General features: G+C 58.3%; 1 protein-coding gene across 1 annotated transcript; it reads left to right on the top strand.

The window, feature by feature from the left end:
• The first annotated feature begins 8,547 nt into the window (after nucleotides 1–8,547).
• On the top strand, nucleotides 8,548–18,142 carry Zbp1 (Z-DNA binding protein 1). Its single transcript, XM_026406790.2, has 8 exons — nucleotides 8,548–8,697; nucleotides 11,105–11,329; nucleotides 11,776–11,841; nucleotides 12,217–12,390; nucleotides 13,460–13,627; nucleotides 14,582–14,785; nucleotides 15,546–15,788; nucleotides 17,541–18,142. Exons 1-8 carry the CDS (start codon nucleotides 8,664–8,666, stop codon nucleotides 17,723–17,725), a joined length of 1,299 nt encoding a protein of 432 aa, XP_026262575.2. The 5' UTR covers nucleotides 8,548–8,663; the 3' UTR covers nucleotides 17,726–18,142.
• Nucleotides 18,143–22,730: the final 4,588 nt, after the last annotated feature.

A 22,730-nucleotide genomic window follows, 5' to 3' on the forward strand; every position in this document is an offset into this window, starting at 1 on the left:
TCAGGTCAGCACCCTAATCAATACAGACACCAGATTCTTCCCCATCACTTGAGCACTCACCAAGAAGGTGGCCATCTGCAGGTCAGGAAGAGCACCCTCATCAGACCACCCATGCAAGCACCCTGATCCCAGACTTCCGTTCTCTAACACAGTGAGAAAATAAATTTCTATTGTCTAAGCTACCCAGTCTAAGCACTTTGTTATAGCTGCCTGAGCTTTACTACGCACACAGGTAATCCATGTTTATTGTAGAAAGAAATTAGGAAGTACAGAATACAAATCACTGAAAGGTGATTCACACTCTTCTGTGATACATAATCACAAATATCTTAAAATGGAAGTATATTTTCCCTCAAAGCACTGTGAATACCTCTCCACACCAATAAACACAGTTCTACATTCAGTTTTCTTATAGCTCAGAGCATTTCATTAGGAATGAATTCTATTCATTAGGAATAGATTTCCTAATTTGGTACCTGATCCCCCTAGGTTGGGTATCTAGGTTATTTGTATTTCCTCCTTCATCTTTATAAACACACCTGTGATGGAGAGCTGGTGTACACCTCTCAGGATGCACACAGTATTTTCTCCTTAAGAAACTCCCGGTATTAATACTGCCATGTAACTCCTAGTGGAGCAGCCCATGCCTAAGGGTGAACAAGTAGAAGCTACAACGAAGCATGTGACAGAGGACTCTGGACTGACTATATTCTCTCAAAACTACTTCCGGCCCTAGATGTTCCCCAGTGATCCTGAACCAGCTAAGGCAGCCTTTTGGTTTCTTGTCTGATAAAATAAGTTTCTATACCATTTTGAATTAACGGTAACTTATTAATCAATTCTTTCTGAAATTGATGACCAAACCCAATTATCCTTGGTTTTAGCAGAAAAGGGAACTAAAAGCAGCATGCCAAAGTTGAGCTAGATCCTAAGCTGCCAGGCCCATAAGTACACAGGGCTACACAGGTGACTGTGTCCACCATCCAAGTCCCGCCCTCTGGTGATTTCCGGTTTGCCTCCTTACTCTGAACTCCAGGGGAAGGAATTGGTCAATCCCCCCAAGCAACAGTCCCAGAATCCAATCTCATTGGCCCGGCTTGGGGCGTGTGCACCTCCCTGAGCCAATCACCGCAGAGGAGAGAATGGAGTGTTCTGATTGGCCAGGCCCTGACCAATCAGAACCCTGACCAGGCTCCTGGAGGAGCGCGCTGAGAAGGCAGAGCCGTCTCCGGCTCCGCGAGGAAGGTACCAGGCAGCTCGCCCGGCGGACCGCACCATCCTGGGCGCGATGCATCCCGTGGGAGCGAAGCGCTTGTCCTTGTCCCGCCGCCACGCCGCTCTCGCCCGCGCAGACCGGTCCCCAGGGTCTGCTGCTCTTCCGCGGAGCTCGCGAGGATCGCGCGCCGGCTTCCCCGCGCAGTAGGGGCCCGGGCGGAACGTCCCGTGGGAGAAGAACGTGCCAGCCAACGAGTGAGACGGAGCACGCGGGCGCCCGTGCCAGATCCCGCAGTGTTTGCTCAAGCGCTTTGTACAGTTGCTTGGAAGAAGAGAACTTCTAAAAATAAAACCTCCCGAAAGCTTCGCGATCGGTTTGGAGCAAGTGATGGGTTTCAGTGTGCAAATAAATTCAAACAGACACATCTATACGTGCACACACATGAGCCACTGCGTGTGTGCATGTTTCTGCGTGTGCACATCTGTGTGTGTGTACATCAGTGAATGTGTGCATGAGTTTCTGTAGCCGTGGAGTGCAGCACCTGTGTCTCTGTGTGTGCATGCCTGTGCACACACACTGTGCACCTTCCCCTCTGGTTCTTCTTCCCCCTCTTGCCCTCCCTGGTGGCCCCTCCTTGCCGTGCCTGACAACTCTGAGAGCAGAGGCTGGAATCATGTTCAACTTATTAAAAAGCTTTTATTGAGCTCAAAATAGTTGTTTATCTTTAAAAGCATCTAACCTGGTTGAGTTTTAAATGATTTTTTTTTTTTAACTTCTGGAGAAAGATTCCTTCCTCCCTGACCTTTACAGGAGTCATCCAAGCATGGGGTTGGGGACTGTGGCTCTGTGGTCATTTGGTCTGGATTCAAATCCTCCCTACTGCCTGACGCACCCAGCTTTCACTCCAGGGCGTTAACCACTCAAGGCCTAAATTCCAAGAGGAGTAATTGTTCATGATAAGAACTGTGACAAATACCATCCGTGCCCATCCTTTCCCCTTGGCCTTTTCAGTTTCTGTCCTTGTGGGACAACTTCCCACTGAGATCACCTGTGTCTTGCTGCCTGGGGCCCCTCTGGCCTCAGGATCTTCCTCTGCCTATCACACATCAGACCAGAAGGGCCTCATTTGCCCAGTCCCTTTGCTCTTGTGGGTCACCCAGGGGTATTCTCTGAACCGTCTGGCAGTCTTGAGTAGGACTGAGCTCTGGCTGCCCACAAGGTGGCCAGCTGACCATACCCTGTATTGGTCTGGCCCTGCCCTCTCCCTCACCTCCCTCTGACCTCTCAGCCTTGTCTGGGGCCGCCTCCCAAACAACCCAGTTCACTCAGATGGGTGCCCAGCCCCTTCAATGAACAGGAAAGGGAGGGAGAAAACCTGGCTGAGAAAGGGCTCCCGGAGAGGCACCGAGAGGGTCGTGCAGACGTGCAGTCTCCATGTTCCCATTTTTTTAAACATGAATGATGTTTTCATGTGACCCAATATATCCCAAATACCATTCCAACATGAAACCAGTATAAAAACTTATTAGGAGAAAATTCTTAAATACCCCCTCTCTTCTAACTGGTCAGTTATCTACACTTCCACAGCCTGGGGCTGTGCTCCTGGGCATGCTTGGCCCGGGCATCTTCCAACAGTGAGGACTACAGCACCCTCCTGATGGGCCTCAGGTCCTGCCAGGGAGCAGGGTGGTCCAGCCCAGGAAGCCCGCTCTGCATCTGTGCAGAACTGTGACCACACCCACATTCCATGCTGGACCCTGCCCAGAGGCCTAGCCTTGGACTTCATCTTTGTCACCCACCAGCTCTGTCATGTCAACCAGTTCCCTTGGCAAACTCTCCCGGCTCCTGTTTTCTCATCTATAAAATGCAGACCCGCTCCGCTGGTCAGGGTCACTCTGAGACTTTGGTAAAATCAGGAGAGGCCAGGGGAGCAGGCATGGACAAGCTCCAGGTGGAGACACGTTCTGTCCTTTACCAAGTCTCTCAGGGAACACCTTGTGTCAGATTTCTGAGCAGGAGACCCACTTTACACGGAAAGCCACCTGTGAACATGCGGAAGTGCTCACAACGGCAGCACCAACCCCGCCCTCAGTCTGGAGAAACCAGGGCCCTGCTCCATTTCTCCATCTTACCTCCAGGCATGGAAGTCAGAACACCAGGCCCACATGAGGGTCCCCCAGAAGCTCGTGTGTGGGACCATGAAGAAGGCTTGGAGGTGGCGTGATTGGATTATGAGAGCCTTAACCTGGTCGGTGAACTGGGTGGTAACCGCAGGCAGGTGGGCTGTGGCTGGAGGAGGTGGGCACTGGGGGCGTGCCTTTGGGTTTATACCTGTCCCTGGTGAACAGAGCCGGTTCTCTCTTCTTGGTGGCCATGCGTTCTCTGCCCTGCACTTCGGCATCTCCTCAGGCACAGAGCAAGGCAGGCGGCCATCGGGGCTCTGAACCTCTGAACCCTGAGCACCGGAGCTTCTCCTCCTCTAACTGTTCTTGCCGGGTCTTTTGGTCACAGTGATGAAACCGGCTGCTGAAACAGAGGGACCGTCGGAACCTCAGGCCCCCTGATGCTTCACGAGCCCTGGAAAATGTCTGAGCTCCGAAATAGAAAGAGAAAAGGAAAACCATCACAGAATCGGAATCAGTCGATGTCTGATTAAACATGTAGAAAACCTAACCATGAGTCAAGTCCATTAATTGTTCCATTTAGTCAGGGAAAAAATCTCACAGCACTCCATGGTAGTTGAAGAGAATTTACAGGAGAGATTTTATCCTTTGCTAAGAATTTCCAAGAAGAATGCTCAGTGGAGAGATTGTGCCAGTGGAATTAAACGAATTTCTTTAGACAAATAATTTGGAAAGCAAAATTATTTTTAAAAAAATCAATTTTAAAATAAAAGTTTTCAAATAAAATTTAAGATAAAAGCTTTGAGTTTATTTCCTCACAGTCATTGTAAAAAGAAAAGGGGAGAAGGAGGTGGCTGTGAAGACTGTCCCTCCATGGGACACCACCTCCTGCCACCTGCTCCCCCAGCATCCAGGGCCACCTCTCTGATCCCCAGCTTGCCCTTTCTTTGCCCCAGGTGATCTCCAGCTCTTCTCAGGCCTTCAGGGCCCTGGCCTGTCCACCCCCAACCTCACACTCACCTGCGGCAGGTACTAAAGGTGCCCACCTGGGTCTCACTTACCAGCCAGTGCTGCTGGGGTGGCAGAGCCCTCGGGCTTCAGCGGGTCACACTGTTTATCCCAGGAGGTGGGCCACGTGGCCTCTTCTGCAGCCAGAGTGGGCAGGAGCCAGGAGCCAGCCGAGGAGCCGCTCTCCCGCCCTGCAGGGTTCAGCAAGTGGCCTGATTAAAACAAATAAGTAAATAAAAAGGCCCAGGAACTATCTTGTGAGTGAGGAAATAGACAAATGAGATGCTTTGTCACCACAGAGGAGGACAGGCTGGGGTGGCACACAACAATAGGGCCAGCTCTTGTCTACTGAGCAGGGCTGTGTGCTCTGTGCACCATAGGCCCTCCCACGGGGACTTGCAAGGACCCCACGGGCAGGCACCACAGCGAAGCCACTTCCAAAGGGAGCCTCTGAGGCCCAGGAAGAGCAGAGACTTGCCAAGGCACAGAGCTAAAAAGTGGGGGGCCCAGGACCAGAAACTCAGGTCCATCAGACTCCAGTGGACTCGGGATGCTGGAGTCCCCACCCACAGCTCTGCCGTGACGGACAGAGAGCAGAGCCAGGGCCACTCCTTTGGGGACTGCCAACTTGCCAGTCTTTGTTCCTTGTTCTCCAGGAGAGCCAGAGGCCTTGGACAACCCAGGCCCCCCTCAGGTCCTGGCGCTCCGACCTTTGCCCCTGATCATGACCCTCTGCTGTCCACACTCGGTGCCTTTCCTCCTCCTCCCCTAGCCGAATTCACAGAGGAATCTCAAGATAACTCCCCGCTGCCCGGTAGAGGGTTGGGTTTTGCCAACACAATGTGAAGTAAAAATATCTCTCTTTTAAAAAAGAGTCGGAGAAAAACTCAAAGACTAGAGATGGGTAACATGTAATTATCATCTGGTTTGGGCGGAGAGTTCTAATAGCTTCCAGAAAAACACCAGCCATGGAAAAGGAGCACACTTTCCAAGCAGAGAGAGGCCCGCTCAGCAACAGCAGTGCCATCTTGAAGTCTGGACTTGCAGGCGCTCTCCAGGTGGCGAGGAGGAGGGGCCGCCCTGCCTGCTCCTGTCCTCTCTGGCCACCCACATGGGAAGGGAGTCTCTGAGCAGGAAAATGCTGCCTTGAACTCAGCCTCCCTGGGCCTCCATGGGCACAGAGCAGATTTGCAGAAGAGCCTGAAACACCAGGAACAGCCAGGCCTCTGCCAATAGCTGCTGTCCCCTATTTGAATGTCATAGAATCCCAGTTTTAGCTGGGCACATGGTGGCCCAGAATACAGACCATCTATCCCAGCATCCCTTGCAGGTAAGGATCACAGAACTAGTCTCTGACCAACGGGATTATTAGTGGAAGTATGGGCAATTTGCAATGTGTGTTCCAAAAAGGGAGATACCTGCCCTTCTTTTACTCCTTCCTGCTGGAAGGAATGCAGATGAGAGGTTTGGAGCTCCAACAGCCATTCTTGAACTTAAGGCAAACCTGGGAATGGAGGTTGCGAAATGTTGAGAAACACAGGGAGCACACCACTCGTGGACTGCCCTCTAGACTGCGAGAGGAAAAAGAACGACATCTGTGCTGTTGAAGCCACTGCTATCTAGGCTTGAAGACAACTCTCATGGTCAAAATTAGCTCCCAATTTTCTTAAATTGAGAGGAGGAACACAAGCTAATTCAAATCTTTAAAAGTGAGCATCCCACTCAGTGTCGTAGACGCTCCCAGCAGATTCATGGCTTTAGCTGCAGATGTGCGAGGAAGGCAAAGGTGGAACCCGCCCACATTAAGTTGTTTTTGTTCTCTTTCTTGCTTCTTGCCTGTTTGTGGCAGGGCCTATAATTGTGTTATGGAGCTGCATCACATACATTTCCAAATTTGGGCAAATTTTATGAGCACACAGTAAAGGCTGATGGAAATGTTTTTCTTATTTGTTATCTCTACTTAATAGCTAAAGAAACTGGGGCTCAGAGAGGTAGCCACCCACTACCCGGGAACAGCAGAGTTGCAGCTCAAAACTGCTCTGGAGAAGAGGGTGAGTGAGACAGGATCTTTGTCCCCAGGGCACCTCCCCAGGCGCTTGGCCTTCCTGGCACAGTGACTCATTTCTGGCTTCTAGGAACAACTGGGAGAGGCAGGGAAGAGGCTCCATGTGGCCGTCCAAGCTGTCCAGACGGGCCACGATGGGCCCTGGCCTCCTCCACTGAGTTTAGGTGACCTTCCTAGCAGCCAGGCTGACTCTCGGGATGGCGCTCAAGTCCCTCGGCTTGGCCGGGAGCCCACCAGAGACCTGAGCTCCACCACCGGCCTGGGACCCCACCCTAACCTTAACCCTAAGCCTAATCCCTTCTCTCTGAATCCCAGTCTCTCCTTTGATCTGGAAGAGGTCACGGCGAACCGGCCAGGAGGCAGAGGGGCATTGGGAGGAACGGGGCGGCCCTGGAGGCGGATGGAGGGAGGGTCTCTCCTGGCGGAGGTGGGTTGTGCAAAGGCTGAGGACGGAACCGACCACAGGGTCAGCCAGAGAACCACCGGGGCGCTGGCTCCCAGGGCAGACGAGACAAGCAGCGGCGGTGGGATTCAAGGAGGGCGCAAGAAGGCGAAGGGGTGAAGCCCTGGGCCCGGAGGCCACGAGGGCGGGGGGTGTGTCCCGCGGCCGGGCCCCGGGCGGAGGGCGCGCGCCCCCTGCTGGCCGTCCCCCGCCCGCGCCGCGCCGCGCAGGGCCGTCCGGGGGCTCCGCGGGGAGCGCGCCGCCGAGGCTCCGGCGGAGGGACCTGGTCACCTCCGGCGGCCTTGCACATGCCTTCAGTTCTGCAGGACAGGGCAGTGAGGGCCCCTGGGGCGTGCTGTCCTGACGGACCTGCCCGGCAGCGCTGGCTCTGCACCCGGAAGCAGAAGCGGTCACCTGGAACTGAAAACGTCCCCCGCTTGGCCGCACGAGGTCGCATTTGATTGGCCTCCGCGGTCCGGCGCTGGGACTTCCTTGAGTCCCCAACTTGCGTCCGGCTGAGGAGGAAGCGCCCGCTCGGTGCTTGCTGTGCAGGCAGTGTCCAGGCAAACCCCGGCCGCCTGCTGCTTCGCAGCTGGGCGCAGAACCTCGGGGCGAGGGGTGGGGAGGGGGCGTGGGGACCGGCACGCCCCCCAGCCCTCGGCCGCGGGCCACCAAGTAGGAACCTGCTGCACCCCAAACCCAGAGACTCCAGGGCCCAGTCCTCCGCAGCCCTTCTCCTCTCTGAACCCCAGTCTCTTCTTTGATCTGAAGAGAACCGAGCTCTGAACTGCTTTGGGGTCACTGGCCCCTTTGGAAAATTGTGGAAGCCATGGGTCCTTCTCCAGAAGCACATGTGCGGTGCCCAAGTGCTCTCGTACCTGTAGATGACGCCAGGGGCTCTGGCCAGACTGCTGGATCACCCCCTTGGTTCTCACCAGCACCCCAATGAAGTGGTGCTCTCAGGACCCCGTTTTACAAATGAGGAAACAGGATAAATAAGTTGCCCGAGGTTACACAGCTAGTACGTGGTAGGGCTGTTTGAACCCAAAATCCTGGCCTCTGCTGGGAGTCCCTAACTGCTGAGCAGCGCTGTCCCAGGTGCCACCCTGTGGCCGGTGGGAAGTTGGTGCAGGAAGGCAGTCATCCCACCCACAATTCTGAAATTATGGAGCATCTTCCCATGAGCGTGGGGCCTCAGTTTGGTGTGTGGGCTGGGGGTTCACCATGCCTGACTTCTGGGTATCACAGATCAAATCCCTCAGTTTCCTCTCTGAAGAAAGAAGGCAGCCCTCCTCTGTAGCAAAGCTGGGGAGGCCAATGCATTGGAATTCACATACTAGGTGCTTCTTAAAGTGGGGCCCCTGGATAGGCAGGAACAAATGCAGAGAACCCACCCACCGAAGCATCCTGTCCTCCATGTGGGGCCTGGCAGTCAGCACTGGGTGCTGGGAGGGGAAGGAGGCCATCTCAGAGGCGCCCAGCCTTGCCAATCCCAGCTGCTTCCTGGCCACATCATGCTGGGGTCCACCCTCTCTCCCTCATGGGTCCGGCTTTCGATTCTGTTTCTTTCTGAGAAAAACCACACACAGTTTCATTTTCTCTTTCTCCTGATGGGGTGGGGCGGACTGGGCGTTTGTCTTTGGAGTGTGAGTCCTGACAGCTGTGGGTCGAAGCTGACAGCTTCCCTGTGGGTTCAGAGGTTCCCCGAGTGGGGGCTCAGATGCCCAGCCTCCTGCGGCTCACACCCGCAAGGCCACGGCACAGCCACCTGCTCCCAGGTCCACTGGGCCCCTTGCCTCTGCTGTGAGCATGGCCGAGGCTCCTGCTGACCCAAGCAAGAGAGGTAAGGCTCTTCCTCCTCCAGGGAGCACGCGTAATTCCTGGGGCTGGGGGCGGGTTCCTCCTTCTTTCCAGAGGTTGCTTGGCCCAGGTAACAGCAGTGGGTTGGAGAACAGGAGTGGGCCAGGGAGCCGAGCCATCCCTCCAAAGGCTCCTGTGTCTAGGTGCATGAAATGCCGCCAGCATCAAGAGCAGTGCTGTCCCATTTCCTAGATGGCACAACCGGGGCCCTGCATCGTGAAGTCCCCGGCTGTCACAGCCGCCAAGCACCAGTGGCTCTGCACAGTCATCCTGAGAACCAAAGCTTGGTGCTTGGAAAAGAGGCACATGCTCCTGTTTTCTGTGGGTTATATTCTTTCCTTGGTGACCATCTTCCTCCGGAGGCCACCAGGGAGAACTCCTCAGCCAGCATGGAGGACCGCTCCTTTCTAGGGGCCCCGCTAAGCGCCTGCGCACATGGGTGGTTTTCATTTTTTTCTCTCTCTTGTTCTGTGTTTTGCTGAATCCCTAAAGTCGCTGCTGTTGCCTCAGTTCCACCTGTGGGGAAACTGAGGCACGGGGCATGTGCAGCAGGGGCTCAGTTCACCAGAGATTAAAAAGGAGAAGTGAGCGCTGGGGAGGACTGATGGCGGCCGGCTGTGACCCAGGAGCACTGGCCATGACTAGTGCCCGCTCTTCCTGGTAGGACCCTGTAGGCACCGGGCAAGGAGGTTCTGCCTCCCCGAGCGACTTCCCTTGTTGCTGGGCTTGTCCCCTGCCCCTGCTCTGGTCCACAACCTCCCACTGTCAGACCCAGAGGCTCTCAGGCTGGCTCTTCATTCACCTCCCTGACCCCACCTGTCCTTTGGGGTCTGGGTGGCCCCGCAGCGCTCAGGGTGGGCTCCCCAAGAACTTACACTTTTTGCAAGACAAGGCAAAGCCAGGTGCAGAGTTGGTTGGGTGCCCCTCCCCTGGGTAAACTTGGTGGGTGAAGGAGGAGTGGGTGAGCCTGATCCTCTCATTGCTCTCCACCTGCTCCCAGCAGGGTAGCAACATTCTGATCACAAGAACAAGCCCCAGCCCCAACTGTGGGGTCACAAGCTCATTACTCTGCCCCACAAGGGCCTCTGCTGGGGCCAGGGCCAGCTGACTGTCTGCTGATCAGGAAAGAAACCCCAGATGCAGAGGAAGGGACCCAGGCAGTCCCAAGGAGAACCCTCCTCTCACCACCTGCAGTATTCTTAGGGGCAGAAACTTCCTGGTGACAGGCCAGGCCACCACCCATGTGGCTCTCCCAGCTGCTCTTTCCTGGGCGTCACCTGCACCTGTACACAGCGTCTGTGTCATGCTGTCAGCTGGCAGCGCCCTGGGGTTTTTGTTTTTGTGTTAATGATGGGAGGTGATGGCTCTGATTTCCAGGCCTTGCCCTAGGAGGAGTAGGGGCTGTTTGCAAAGTTCCTCCTTGAGTCCCCACAAGGCTTAGGGCTCCTTGTGCTGAGACCAGGAAGCAACATGCCAGTTGCCCTGGGCCAACTGGGCAGTGTCTGTCCAAGCAGAGGACAAAGCATTCACTCATTCACTCACTCATTCATTCAACTTCCATTCCATGAGCACCTACTGTGTGCCTGGTCCTGGGCAAGACATCAAAGGTCTGACAGGGAACCAGGCAAACAACAGGGACCTTGTGGGGATGATCTGCAGGGGACCCAGCGGCAGCCAACACCAGCAAGCGCAGGGAGGAGGCTTCCCAGAGGAGACGGCTCTGAGCAGGGGTCGAGGAGATGCTGGACGGGTCTGAGAGGGTCTTTCTGAGTAGGGCCACATGCAGGCAAGTGGACTGGGAGGAGCACAGGGGCCCTTGGAGAGAAGCTGGGGTCAGGTGCAGAGGAGACCCCCGGGGAAATGGCTGCATTTGGTGGACCCCACCATCCTGGAGATGGTGGTGGGGGCAGAGAAATGGGGAAGCCCAGGACTCAAGAGAGACCTGAGTGTGGCATTTCAGGACTCCGTGATTGGGCACCCGAGGAAAGACCTGCTTCCGAATGTCTGTGGGGCTTGTGGCTCGGATCATCACGGCACCACTGAGGTTGACGACAGCAGGGGCATCAGAAGCACCGATGGCAAAGGCCCTGGGCCAGACGTGCCTGCCCCCCCCCTCCACCCCCTGCTCCTGGGACGTGGCGAGCTGAGCGTTCCCACCTGCCCTGGTGCCACGCCTGGGAGGGCACATGGAGAGGGTGTGCACCGCCTCTGTCCCCGTCACCCTCCAGCCCACGTGCTTGTCTCTCCACACACAGGCTCTACTTGCTGCCATGGATGGTTTCTGCCCTGGACCCTACTCAAGAGGGGGCCTCCCTGGCCTCCTGGAGTCTTTGGCCCTCTCCACCCAGGGGACCTGGGGCTCAGTTCTCTCTGCCTTCCCCTCCTCCCAGGCCTCCTTGAGCAGAAGATCCTGCAGGTGTTGGGAGATGCCAGCTCCCCTCTGAAGTCCTACCAGCTGGTGAAGGAATGCCAAGTGCCCAAGAAGGAGCTCAACTCAGTCCTCTACCGAATGGCCAAGGAGGGGACAGTCTCCCAAGTTGCCCCTGCAACATGGCGCTTGGGCACAGGTGATCCCGGAGGTGTGGATCCCACCCAGCCTGCCCAGGACAGCCATGGTAAACTGCGTTCCTGGGTGGGTTGGGCCCACGGGAGAGATCTGGGCAATAGACAAGCACAGATTTGGGCCTGGGTTTGAATCCAGTCTCTGCCACTTGGGGACATCTAATGTCCCTTGATTTTTTACTTTTTCTGGTCGATGGTGATGACAGTAGGGCCATTTCGTAAGAGCTGCTGGGATGACTAGGTGCAGAGAGCCCAGTATCAGCAGAATAGGTCACAGCAAAGCCCACGAGGTAAGAAAAATAATGATGGCAACATCACAGTGACCATGATGGTGGCCGAGCACACCCAAGGACACCTGAGCCCAGTTCTGGCCCCAGAGCCCACGGACACCAAGCCTGACACTCAGTGGGCTCCTACGCTCACCTGGCCTCACACACCCCAGAGCTGGAGCCTGCTCTCCCAGCCCGTGCCCAGCCCCGACCCGCCTGTCTTCCTCCAGCCCAGAAGCCCCAGGAAGAAGCACCTGCCGCGGCAGAGAGTCCTGGCCTTCAGCTCAGCGAGCTGGGTAAGCACAGCCTCTGCTTCGTCCAGCCCTGCCTCCCCCACCCCAAGCCCTCCCAGAGGTACAAGGTGTCACCAGTGCTGAGTCCAGTCCTACCCAAAGGGCTCCTACCAAGGGTCCTGAGGCCAGAGTTGGTCTTTGTGGCAGCCCAAGAATCTAAATGGCCAAGAAATTGTTTCTCTGCCACTTCTGTGCACCTGCCAGGCGCAGGGCTGCGGCACCAGGCACACATCCTAGGTCACAGCTGCCCGCGGGGTATCCCTGCTGCTCCACCCAGGTCGCGGGCCCCTGTCCCCAGATACACAGCCAGCGAGCAGCGGGGCAGACCCACACTTGGGAGCAGGGTCTCCTTAACCACCTAGTCGCCCTGCCTCCCAGAGGAAAGGATCCTCGGGTTTCTGAAAGCCAGCGGGCCCTGCAAGGCCCTGAGCATCGCCCAGGCCCTGGGAATGAAGACAGCGAAGGACGTGAACCCAACCTTGTACAAGATGAAAAGCAAGCGCCTTCTGGACCAGGACCAGAAGCTGCAAGTGTGGCGCGTCTCTGCACCAGGTAGGCCTCCCCCGCTGTCCACTCCCACGCACGCAGCACCCAAGAGAAGCCATCGCGCCCAGCACCCAGTCCTTGGCGAGGGCCCTTCTGAGCACTTTGCCTGCTCCCCTTCATTAGAACCTGCCAGAAGCTTCTAGAGGTGGCACTGACCATCCCCTGGAAAGGGTTCCGGGAGAGAAAGTGCTGGCGGGCTGAGCCGCAATCTTGGGATTTTAAAGTTGGCCAAGAGAAGGTGAGGCAAGGCTCAGGCCCCTCAAGTGTGGCATCCAGGGCCACCTGGCCTCAGGCACCCAGGGCCTAGAGCCTCGGTCACCCCAGAGGCTGCAAAGATGTTTCCATTTTGATTTTTTTTAAGTCAGAAGAAAACCAAACATTTTAACAATAACGGGCATCTGGGAATGAACGCAGCCTGGATGGTTTTGTCTTCCTACAACGCAGTCATAAAGTGTAATTTGATTTTATTTCCATATGGATGAAAGAGCCCACCCACAAAGACACCACCACGGCCCAGGGTCTTGGAGGTGGGGTGGTGGCTGGTGGGTCCGCAGAGCTGGGGAGGGAGCCTCCCCACACCCCCACAGTGCCCCTGTGGGGTCAGCAACGTGGGGAAGGATCGATGAGGTGGGACAGCAGCTGGAGTTCAAATCAGTGACAAGTTCAAATCCATGTCACTAGTCAGAGGGGGCATCTGAGTGTTTGATCCAGGGGACAGGCCCCTGGGGTTCAGGGCCTGGAGCTGTGGGTGCCTCCCAAGGAGGGGGACAGAGGGTAGGGAGAGAGGACATGGGTCCTGCAGTCCTCCCAGGAGCCATCCTGGGCCTGGGTGGCGGGGCAGCAAGACACCAGGAGGGCCACCTGCCATCTTGACCCTGAGCTCCCTCTGTGACACCCGAGCAGCTGTCCACCATGCAAGGCTGGAGTCACCCAGGCAGGTTCCCAGGTTCCCAGATGGGGTGCCTGGGAACCCTTCTCACAAACTCTCCAGGGAAGTTTGGTGCTGCCAACTGGCATCTGGAGCCTCAGACCCCTATCGAGGGGCAAAGGGAGAGAGTGGAATATTATTTTGCAGAAGATTCTGAAGAAAGAAATCCATCTGCTGTAGCAGTGCACCAGCAGACTCCAGTCTACATGATCTGCCAGAGTGGACCCAACTGCCACATCACCATCACAAACTCCGAAGGCATCCAGATCGGACACGGGAACGTCTTAATGAAGCAGAAAGTCTTTGAGGGCAGCAGTAAGTCATCTGACAGGTACCCAGGAGGGCTTGTGGGGCACTCAGTCCTCCAAGGAGGAAGGACAGCTTCCTAATGTCCACGGCCCTCCTTTATAGCTGTTGTGAGAATGAGGGAGCCTGGATCAAACCTCTCCTGCTATCCCTTCACTCCAATACCTTTTGCTCTTTTTAATGGAATGTAGTATTTTGAGAAATAATTCAAATTCTTCTTTGTCAGCAGAACATCACACGTGCACTGTGGAGATATTTCATTTTCTCTGGACACACTTCTTTCCCCACAGCAGCATGTGTTGGAGGTTGGGGTACAGGTCAGCAGAGACATGCTCATTTTGTTGAAATGCAGAGCTGCAGGCTGAACATGCTCCATGCCAGGCACTGGGGCACAAGGGTGCCAGCCTCTTTCAGTCTAGCCCGGCACCCCGTGTGAGAACACCAGCCCCAAATTCAGATGCATCCTGTAACCTTGGGAGAGCCTGGCTCTACCCTGGGCCTCAGTCTCCCAGATGTGAGATGAGGAACTTTGTTCCGACGTCTTGATGATCATCTCCCCAGTGTGAATCCTCCCACGTCACCTCCTCGATTTTGGCTACGTCCCTGTTTGTTTAATCAGGGCTGTTGAGTGGTTCACTCCCCACCCCCGACTTGAATATATTTTAAAATAAAAATTTTAGCTTTCCCCTGAGTTGAAAGCCATGAAGTTCACCATGAAGGTAAATGTCCAGGAGATGAAATGACGTGTTGAGAACACGCTTACACCAAGGAAGGGTCTCCTGATGGGATCAGAAGGCTGAGAAGGACCAGGAAGCAGGCAACGGGTGACTACTGAGACTGCAGGTGTCCCCATGGGACCCTGGGCAGGGCCCCACTCGGGACATCCTGGCTGCAGCTCCTTGGCTACCTGCTCTCCAGTCCAGACATCCTGATGCCCCTCCTAACACTGTGTCACTGTTCTAGGTCCCACAGCTCCCAACCAGCTGCCCCCAGCTGCCCCAGGTGATTCCTCGGCTCAGGGACCCCTGGCAGGTGGCTGGGGGTCCCAGGAAATCCACATGGAGCGGTCCCTGCTCAGACGGGTGCAGGTGGGACACAGCAACGAGATGAGCTTGCACAGCGACCTGCCGGAAGGCCCTGCCCACGGGCTGTCAACCAGCCCCCCAGGTAACTGGCGTCCTGTGGCCACGTTCTCCCCCGCCCCACTCAGTTCCTGGTGGGGAGGGACAGGAGCCAGAGTCTTTTCAGGGGGTCTTTTCCTTCCAAGAGACTGAACCACTCTGTGGCACAGGTGGGGTATTTAGAGATGGCACTGACCAGCCGGAGACCGGTTTCCCCATCTGTAAGACCAGCACGTCCTCCCTGAGAAGCCGAGGCTGGCCAGCTGAAGCAGGGTCAGCACAGTGACCAGAGGCCCTGAGCCAGGGCCTCCCAGGCAGGGACAGACGGGATGGGAGGGGCACCGCAGGGGCCCAGGAGCAGGGGCCCAGCTGGGGGAGAGGTCAGCCAGGGGAAGAGTGTGGGGTTCTGCCAGCAAGGGTCGGAGGTCGGGAGGGAGGCCAGGCTGAGCGTGGACAGCTCTTTCCAGAAGTCTGGGTGGAGGAGCCAGATGGCAGGAGCTGGGGCTGGGCATGAGCAAGACCAAAGGTGGAGACCTGACCCAGCCCTGCCAGGAAGCAGAGAGATGAGATGAGGAAGGAATCACTGGGGTCCAGAGAAAGGCTGAGGTGCCAGGTCCTCTGGGGGCTCTGGAGGGCAGGAGGAGTGGCTGCCTGGTGGTGAACAGGGCATGGACCTCGGCTGTTGACCGAGCCAGGTGGCCACTGGTGAAGTCAGCAAGGAGGACTTGGAGCCAGGCTGGGAGCTGGGCTCTGGGGCCACCGTCCAGCTGCCCACTCCTCTGGGCGTCTCTTGGGCTGGTCCGCAGTCTCAGCCACGGCCGGTGACTCGGAAACTTCATTTGAAACGCGAACGCCCCAGCCAGACCCTCACCCCAAGGCGGACGCAGTCCAGAGAGTCCACATCAAGTCCTGCTTCCTCGAATACACCAGCATCGGCAACAGCAACAGGATGACCGTCCTCCCGGCAGGCCCAGGGGCCACCAGCCCAGGCTCAGCCGCGGGGCCTGGAGATGGCCAGCAGGACCCCGGGGAGCTGAAGGAGGGCGCAGGTGGGCTGGTCCCCTCCCCTGGCCCCCAGCCGCCCATTTCCCAGGGCTGGGAGGCAGGGTGGGTGATGGCGAGGACAGGCGGAGTGGCAACTGAGGTCACCTCTTCCAGCCCAGGGCCTCAGTGACCCCCGCAGGCCTCCTGAGGAGGGGATTGGATGAGCAGGTGAAGCGCTCAGCTGCCTGCCCAGCCCAGGGCACGATCAGCAGCAGGAGGTGCAGCTGTTAATGTGGCCTTGAGAGGCGCTGGACACCACAGCCAGCGAGACTTTTGGGGGGTGGGCGGCCCTGCAGCAGCCACAAGGCCCTGGGCATGAGTGTCACCTGCCCAGAGCTCAGGCCTCTCTCTCAGGACCTGCTGGGGTCCCGGTTGGGTTGTCCTCGAGGACATCTACTGACCTGAGTCCTTCTCTGCTGATGCTCAGCTGTCCCAGGACTCTGTCCTGACTGTGGGGGTGAAACCGCCGTCAGCCGGGAGAGGGAGGAGTGGTCACGGAGCGCTGGCCACCCCCTGGGAGGGAGCTCACCTCCCTCTTCTGCACCCACTCCAGGGGCCTGCCTGTGGCCCCAAGGTGGGCTGGGCAGCCTGGGCCCAGCTGAGTGTCAGCAGAGGGGTCCTTCTGCCACAAGAAGAGAAAGGACGTGCGCAGTTAGCAATCCTGCATGTTCTGCCCCTCGGGACTTGACCCTCTGGCTCAGAGCCGGGGGTTCCACTGTGCAGAAGAAGAGGGTGCCAGGGCTGAGGGGACCGCCCGAGGTGGGCACAGGGTGGGGAGGGCGTACCTGCTGGGCAGAACAGCGCAGGCAACAGCCTAGAGGCCAGGACGAGCGGGTGGGGGTGTGCGTGCGCCAGAGCCCAGCTCCGGCTGCAGGGGGGGTGCTGGAGTCGCCCTGAGGCCGTGGGAGCCAGAGAAGGACCTGGAGGGGGGGGGGCGGCCGAGGTGCTGCCTTCAGTGTGGAGAAGGCGGTGCGGGGGGATTCAGCCCCCAGGCTTCCAGGACCTGGGACAAAATCTCACCAGTGGTCACAAAACCAGATTGGCAGACTCTAGTGGACAGGCCAGCCTCCATCCGCCAGCCTCTGCAGTCGAGGGTCATAGATCCCAGGTCCTGAGGGTCCAGCCTTTAAGCCCCAGCCCAGTGAGGAGACCCAGGCCTCACCCCCACCTTCCCACTTGTCTCCAGGACCCTTGGGCGTCCCGGGGATGAGTGAGACCACGTCGGGCACGGGGGAGGGGCAAGTTCCGGGGCCAGGCAGGGAGCCTCCTGCAGATGCAGAGGGGCAGTTGGGGAGGCCAGGGGGCGGTGACTGAGAAGCTCCTGCCCAGCAGAGACCTGGGAAAGCCCTGGGCTGGGGACCAGGGTGGTCGGCTGGTGACCGGGCAGAGGCTAGGGAGCAAGAGGGCTGACCCCCCTGGGCCCAGGGCCGTGGCTGTGACAGGGGCAGCTGAGGCTGGAGGCCCAGGTGAAAGCCACATCTTGTTTGGAGTGAGCAGGGGGGCAGCCGCTGGGCGAGCAGGGACCGTGGTGAGGCCCGGGATTTTACCGCCCCACTGGAGGCCATCTGGGCAAAGCCAAGGGCCTGAGGGGAGCTGGGAGCTGCCGCAGTGTTCAGAAAGGGCCGGGCCTGGGAGCGAGGACGCTCAGGTGTCCACTGGGCCAGCAGGGGACCATGGCCTCAGTCCCCAGTTCTCTGGATGGCCTTGGTTACTCCAGGGGCCTCGTGCTCCTTCGATGATGTCTTCTCCTCCCACAGATCCCACTTCTGAAGCCGAGCCGTCCACAAGCGAGGTCCCCGAAGATGGGGGCCAGGAAGCCCCGGGCAATCCTGCGCAGCTCACCCCCAAGCTGAGGGAGATGACTCTTGGAAACGGCAGTCTCCCGCCTGCAGAGCACAGTGTCCCTGTGGGTGGACGCAGGGAGCTGGAGGGGGGCGAGTAGCAGGGACCTGGGGCTGCACTTGGGAGGCGGCAGGTGCCGGGGAACCTGGGCAGGGTGCCTTGTCTCATGGACTCTGGACCTGCCCGCTGCCCACATCTGGCCAGCAGGAGCCAGCTTTCAGGGTGGGGAAGGGCTCAGGCTGAAGACTGACCAGAAACAGCCTTGGTGCCGCCAGGAGGGCTGGCTGGGTGGGCTCTCTGTTTTCTCTGGGGCCGGGGCAGGTCCTGCCTCCTGGCCTTCCGCCTTGGCTGCCTGCGCGGGACGTCACCAACTCACATCTAAGTCCCCCAGAGCCGCAGCAGTGGGGGGGCCTGGAAACAACAGACCCCCATCAGAATGGGCGCCCTTACAGGAGGCTGAGGGAGCTGGTTTCTCCCCTTGGCACACAGCTTCCCTCCCTGGGAGGAACAGCAACAAGTGCCGTCTTCAAAACAGAGCAGCCCTCGGCACACGGAGCTGTGGCACCTTGGTGTCTGCCTTCCCCCCTGAGCTGTGAGCATTAAACCTCTGGTGTTTATAAAGTGCCCAGTCAGAGGTGTTTTGTTACAGCAGCCGGATGCACTGAGACACCGACCCACACTCTTCTCTTCCCTGAAGTCCTGCCTTCAAGCCCTGTCATGCCTACCTGACCTTCTAGAATCTTCCCTTCTCTAGAATCGATCTAGGATTTCTTAGTTGAACTCTCAGAGAGCAAATTGCTCCCTGACCTCCTGCAGTCCCAAGCAAGTCTTTGGCTGGCCCAGGGGTCAGGTGACCTTCGCTGACCCATCAGCAGGGACTGGCCAATCTGAGTCACAGGGCTGACCCTTGGAACAAGGAGGCCGTCAGCGGGTCCCCCTGACTCAGCCTTCGTGGGACCGCTGGATTGGCAAGAACCTCAGAAGTCCCTTGCACAACCTCAGGGGTCCCCTCCAAGGCTGGGGACTTTATGGGGCTCTGTGGCCCTGTCTGTCCACTTTCACACCTCCAGGGACAGCGACTGTGGGACAAAGCTCCTTGCCGGCCACCTGCTGCAAGCCGAGCCCTGCTTGGGGCTGCAGATGGGGAGCAGAACCATCCTCACGGTGGACCACAGTCAGGAGCCGTGACCGTCACAGGAGACACGGGACAGTGAGGCACACAGCCCAGGAGGCCTCTCAGGGAGCAGAGAGCCCTGGAGCCCTGTCTGCCAGGCCACACAGAGGGGCAGTTGGTGGGACGGGAATGGTGCTCCAGGCAGGGACAGCCCTGGCCGAGGCGTGGAGGCCCGACGGGCGACTTACGCAGAGAACCACAGAAGAGCAGGGTGGCCGGGAGCCCTCAGCCAGGAAAGCGCGGGGAGGCTGAGGGCCAGGGACGGCACCAGGCCACTCCCAGGAACCAAGGGAAGCCAGAGACCACCCTGCGGCCGAGAACCCAGCGGCTCTGAGCCTGGGGCAGCTGGGGTCATCACGGGAGCAGGGCTCCTGTCCCCTGAGCTGGACGGCACAGCCCTGCTGGGCAAAAGTCACCGCAGCCGCGCCGTGGGCTGGAGCCTCCAGATCGCGTCCTGGGGGGGAAGCCCGTCTCAAATACCAGCCACCCAGGCGGAGGGCTTCCAACTGCCTTCCGCAGGAGCTGGGGACCCGGAGCCAGCCTCAGCGCGTTCCTGAGGGCGCAGGTCCCCCGGGCTGTGGGAGGCGGGAACACCACGGCTCCCACTCCAGCCCGGACCGGAGCATCCATTTTCCCTCCGAGACCTGCCCTCTCTGCATGATTGATTTGTCATCGACACTCTGGCGAAGCCTTACTGGCAGCTGATGGGGGCTGGAGGTGAAGGTCTGCGCTGGTCTCTTCGGGAAGGAAATTGACTAGTCACTAGTAAAAGCAGAGAAGGAGCAGGTTGTCCGTCCCGCCCTCGTTCTCCCTGTCTGCCTGTCTGTCCGCCCTCCCTCCAGGGGGACACCTGCAGAGGAATCCTGCAGCCCCGAGAGGGACGGGAACTTGTTCCGAGAACCGGAAATGCTTCTCCAGACCCACAGGACCTGCTCAGAGGACGATCCTGCGTCTCCTCCCAGCCCTGCTCCCTCTCAGGGGGACCTCCCACCTGTGTGTCAGAAGACAGCTGGGACCAGAGGCCTAAAGCAGGAAGAGCCCAGGGAGGAGTTAAGGAGCACTTTGGTTCATGTGACAGAAGCCTCGATTACCCAAGCGTAAACCAGAACTTATTTGCTCATGCCACTGGGAAGTCAAGGGACTCCGAGGTTCAGGAATGGCTGGATCCAGGGGCTCAGTCCTATGCTCAGGCTTCTTTCTTGCCATCTCTCTAGAGACTCTCGATGTGGCTCGGCTGCAGCACCCAAGCTTTAGGCCACCAGCTTAGCGACCCCAGCAGAAAGAGCCGTCATCAAATCAAACACTGTCTGTCATGTCCCAAGGAAGATCCTGATTGGTAACTCTAGGTCACATGCCACCCTTTGAGCCAATGAAGAATGGAGTGCTCAGCTTGGTTACTGGGGTCACCTGTGCTCCCCAAGGTTGTGGGGGAGTCACCCTGTGGGCTATGTCCCCAGGAAAGAGAGGCTCTGTTACGAGAAAGGGGAGGAGGAGCCAACTAGCAAAACCCAGGCCACTGTAGCCCTGGATGAGGGTGTTTCTCCCAGAGTCCCCCTGCCCAGCAGCTGGCTTTACTGGAGGGACGACTGGGAGGTGGCTCACTCTGTGGACCCGTGTGGCCTTTCCACGGGTCCCTGTGAGGGAGGGGGCGGCAGGCTCCCGCCCTTCCTGGGCCTGAGGCTGGATGCACAGGGGGACGGAGGCCTTACCCAGAGGTGGCAGATGCCATTGATGGCACAGGACAGGGACTAGGTTCTGTCAGTGCTGCCCAGCCTTCCTTGTGACCCTCCTGCTCCTCTGTCCCCACTAGGGCAGCACCGAGAATCCTCTTTGTCCCCTTCACAGACGCTCTGTGGGACCAGAGTGGTCATATGGGGCTTTCTTTCCGTCTTCAGGGCTGGACATGGAAACCAGGGCCACGGGCATGGGACCCAGCACGGGGCGCCATCCCCAGCCCCCGCCCCCCAGGCGGCTTTAAACTGGGCAGTATGCACGGTGGGATGGGTGGGGCGGGGGTCGGTGGTGACCCTCCTCATGCCCTCAGCAGCGCGGGAGGACAGGCGCTGCCCCCTCGGGGCAGGGATGGCCGCTCCCAGGGGAAGCTCAGGGGGAGGAGGAGAAGTGTTATACGGACACGGAAAGGCTTTAGGCAGTCGAAGGACTAGAAGAAAAAGCCGAGAGGAGGCTTCCAGGGAGCGGGTGAAGGTGTCTGGTGGGACGGACAGTTCCAGGGGAGGGGGTTTGTGGGGTGGACGGAGGAAGCCCTGAGTCTCAGAGGCCGAAAGCGCAGGGAGAGTGGGGGTGGGAATGATGCAGAGGACCGTGACTTTGTGGAGGGAAGGACGCTCTGGTGCTTGGTCCAGGAGCCAGGCCCTGGGAGGGTGAGGCTTCAGAAAACCAGGGGCAGGTTCCAGACAAGTCCAGAGGTGAAAGGAGCGAGGTCACTTGCAAAGGACAAAGGAAGAAGGAAACCCGGAGTCCAAGGGGTACAGGGCCCCACGCAGCCACGTGGCCAGTGGCGGGGAGGGTGGACCCCAGAAGATCTGCCCGGGAGGGAGGGGGGCTGGGGGTGTTCCTTGCTGAAGCTGCTCAGTGACTTTTCTCCCAGGCTGCTTTGTCAGGAAGAGATGGTGGTGCTCCGTCCCCATCCAGGGGCACGTGGAGAGGGACCACTTAGGGAGGGACCCCGTGCGGGGCGGGGTGAGAAGCTGGGGGCCTGACCCTGCCAGGAAACTGTAAAGCGCCCGGGGCCGGCCCAGTCTGGAGGCTGGCGATTGTTTAGAAATTCATCTATAAACGTGGTGGGATACTGCACGTCTATCGGCAGTTTTGAACGAAAACAAAAAGCAGGACTTGCAAACCCACAGAGCTCAGGTCGGGCCTCACCCAGCAGCTCAAGACCAGGTGGTCAAGCACGTGCTGTCCCTCATCTCTGGCTCCCTCAGACTCAGCTGTCTCAGGTTCCAGATGGAGATGCTCCAGCCACAAAGAGTTCTGCCCTGCTGGTGTCAAAGTGGCTGCCACGGTTCCAGACTTCACACTCCCAGCAAAGACCAGAGTGGCTTCTAAACCACTCCAGGACTGACAGTCTCCTCCTGGCCACGTGGATGAGAGTCATTAGCTGTAGCCAGTCTGGACCTAATTCTGAACTTGGGGGAGCTTGAATACATATGATCTGTGCATTTTCAGAGTACCTTTATTCCCCCTCTTAGAAGCTGAGGAAATTGGGTCTGGGGTGGTGGGGAGTGGCTTGGCCAAGGTCACACGGCTACTAAGTGAAGCTGCCAATTCCAACCTTTGAGTTCACAATCAGACTTCCCTAGCCCCGATGGTCAGCCCACCACCCCAGACCAGCCCTCCCACCTACCAGTTCTGCTGAGGACAGCACAACAGGGCCAGCCCATGGACAGCCAGGCTGTGTCCAACGGGGGGGCAGCAGGACTGGCATCTTGTCCTCTGTGAGACACTCCTCCCACAAGAGGCCATGGAATAGGGGTTCCCTGACAGGCAGGCTGTGCAGGGTGGGTGGTTCTCAGGGATCCACTGCCCAAGGGGTAAACCGAGGCTCATGGAGTCAGAGCCATGGTCCAAGGGACAGAGACCGGTCTGGAACCCAGGCAAGTTCTGAGGATCTGGAAGGACAGGGCCAAGGCCGCAGCCTGGCTCTGCCCACCTGCCCCCACCTTTGTGGTCAGCTCTGCCCCTGTGTCTCGCTGGCTCCTGCACGCGAGGAGGCTCCTGCCCCACCCCCACCAGGATCCCCCGAGTGGCCTCCATCAGTTCTGTGTCCACCAACCCCTGGAGAAGCTGCCCAGCAGGAGAGGGTGACAGCCCTGGGAGCAGGAGGGTCAGAGGGCAATGGCTGCCCAGCTGAGGCTTCAGAGGTGCCTCTGGGAAGGCCGTGCCCACCCAGCTCCCATGGCCTCGGCTG

The sequence above is a fragment of the Urocitellus parryii genome, chromosome 6 (genome assembly GCF_045843805.1).
Source record: "Urocitellus parryii isolate mUroPar1 chromosome 6, mUroPar1.hap1, whole genome shotgun sequence".
Lineage (NCBI taxonomy): Eukaryota > Metazoa > Chordata > Mammalia > Rodentia > Sciuridae > Urocitellus > Urocitellus parryii.

Bases quoted from the DNA above. Each gene is read 5' to 3' on its own strand.
- Zbp1 (XM_026406790.2), top strand. From the start codon at position 8,664: ATGGCCGAGGCTCCTGCTGACCCAAGCAAGAGAG. The intron at 14,786-15,545 runs GTAACTGGCGTC...GCTGGTCCGCAG, and splicing joins GCTGTCAACCAGCCCCCCAG to TCTCAGCCACGGCCGGTGAC. The intron at 15,789-17,540 runs GTGGGCTGGTCC...CTCCTCCCACAG, and splicing joins GGAGCTGAAGGAGGGCGCAG to ATCCCACTTCTGAAGCCGAG.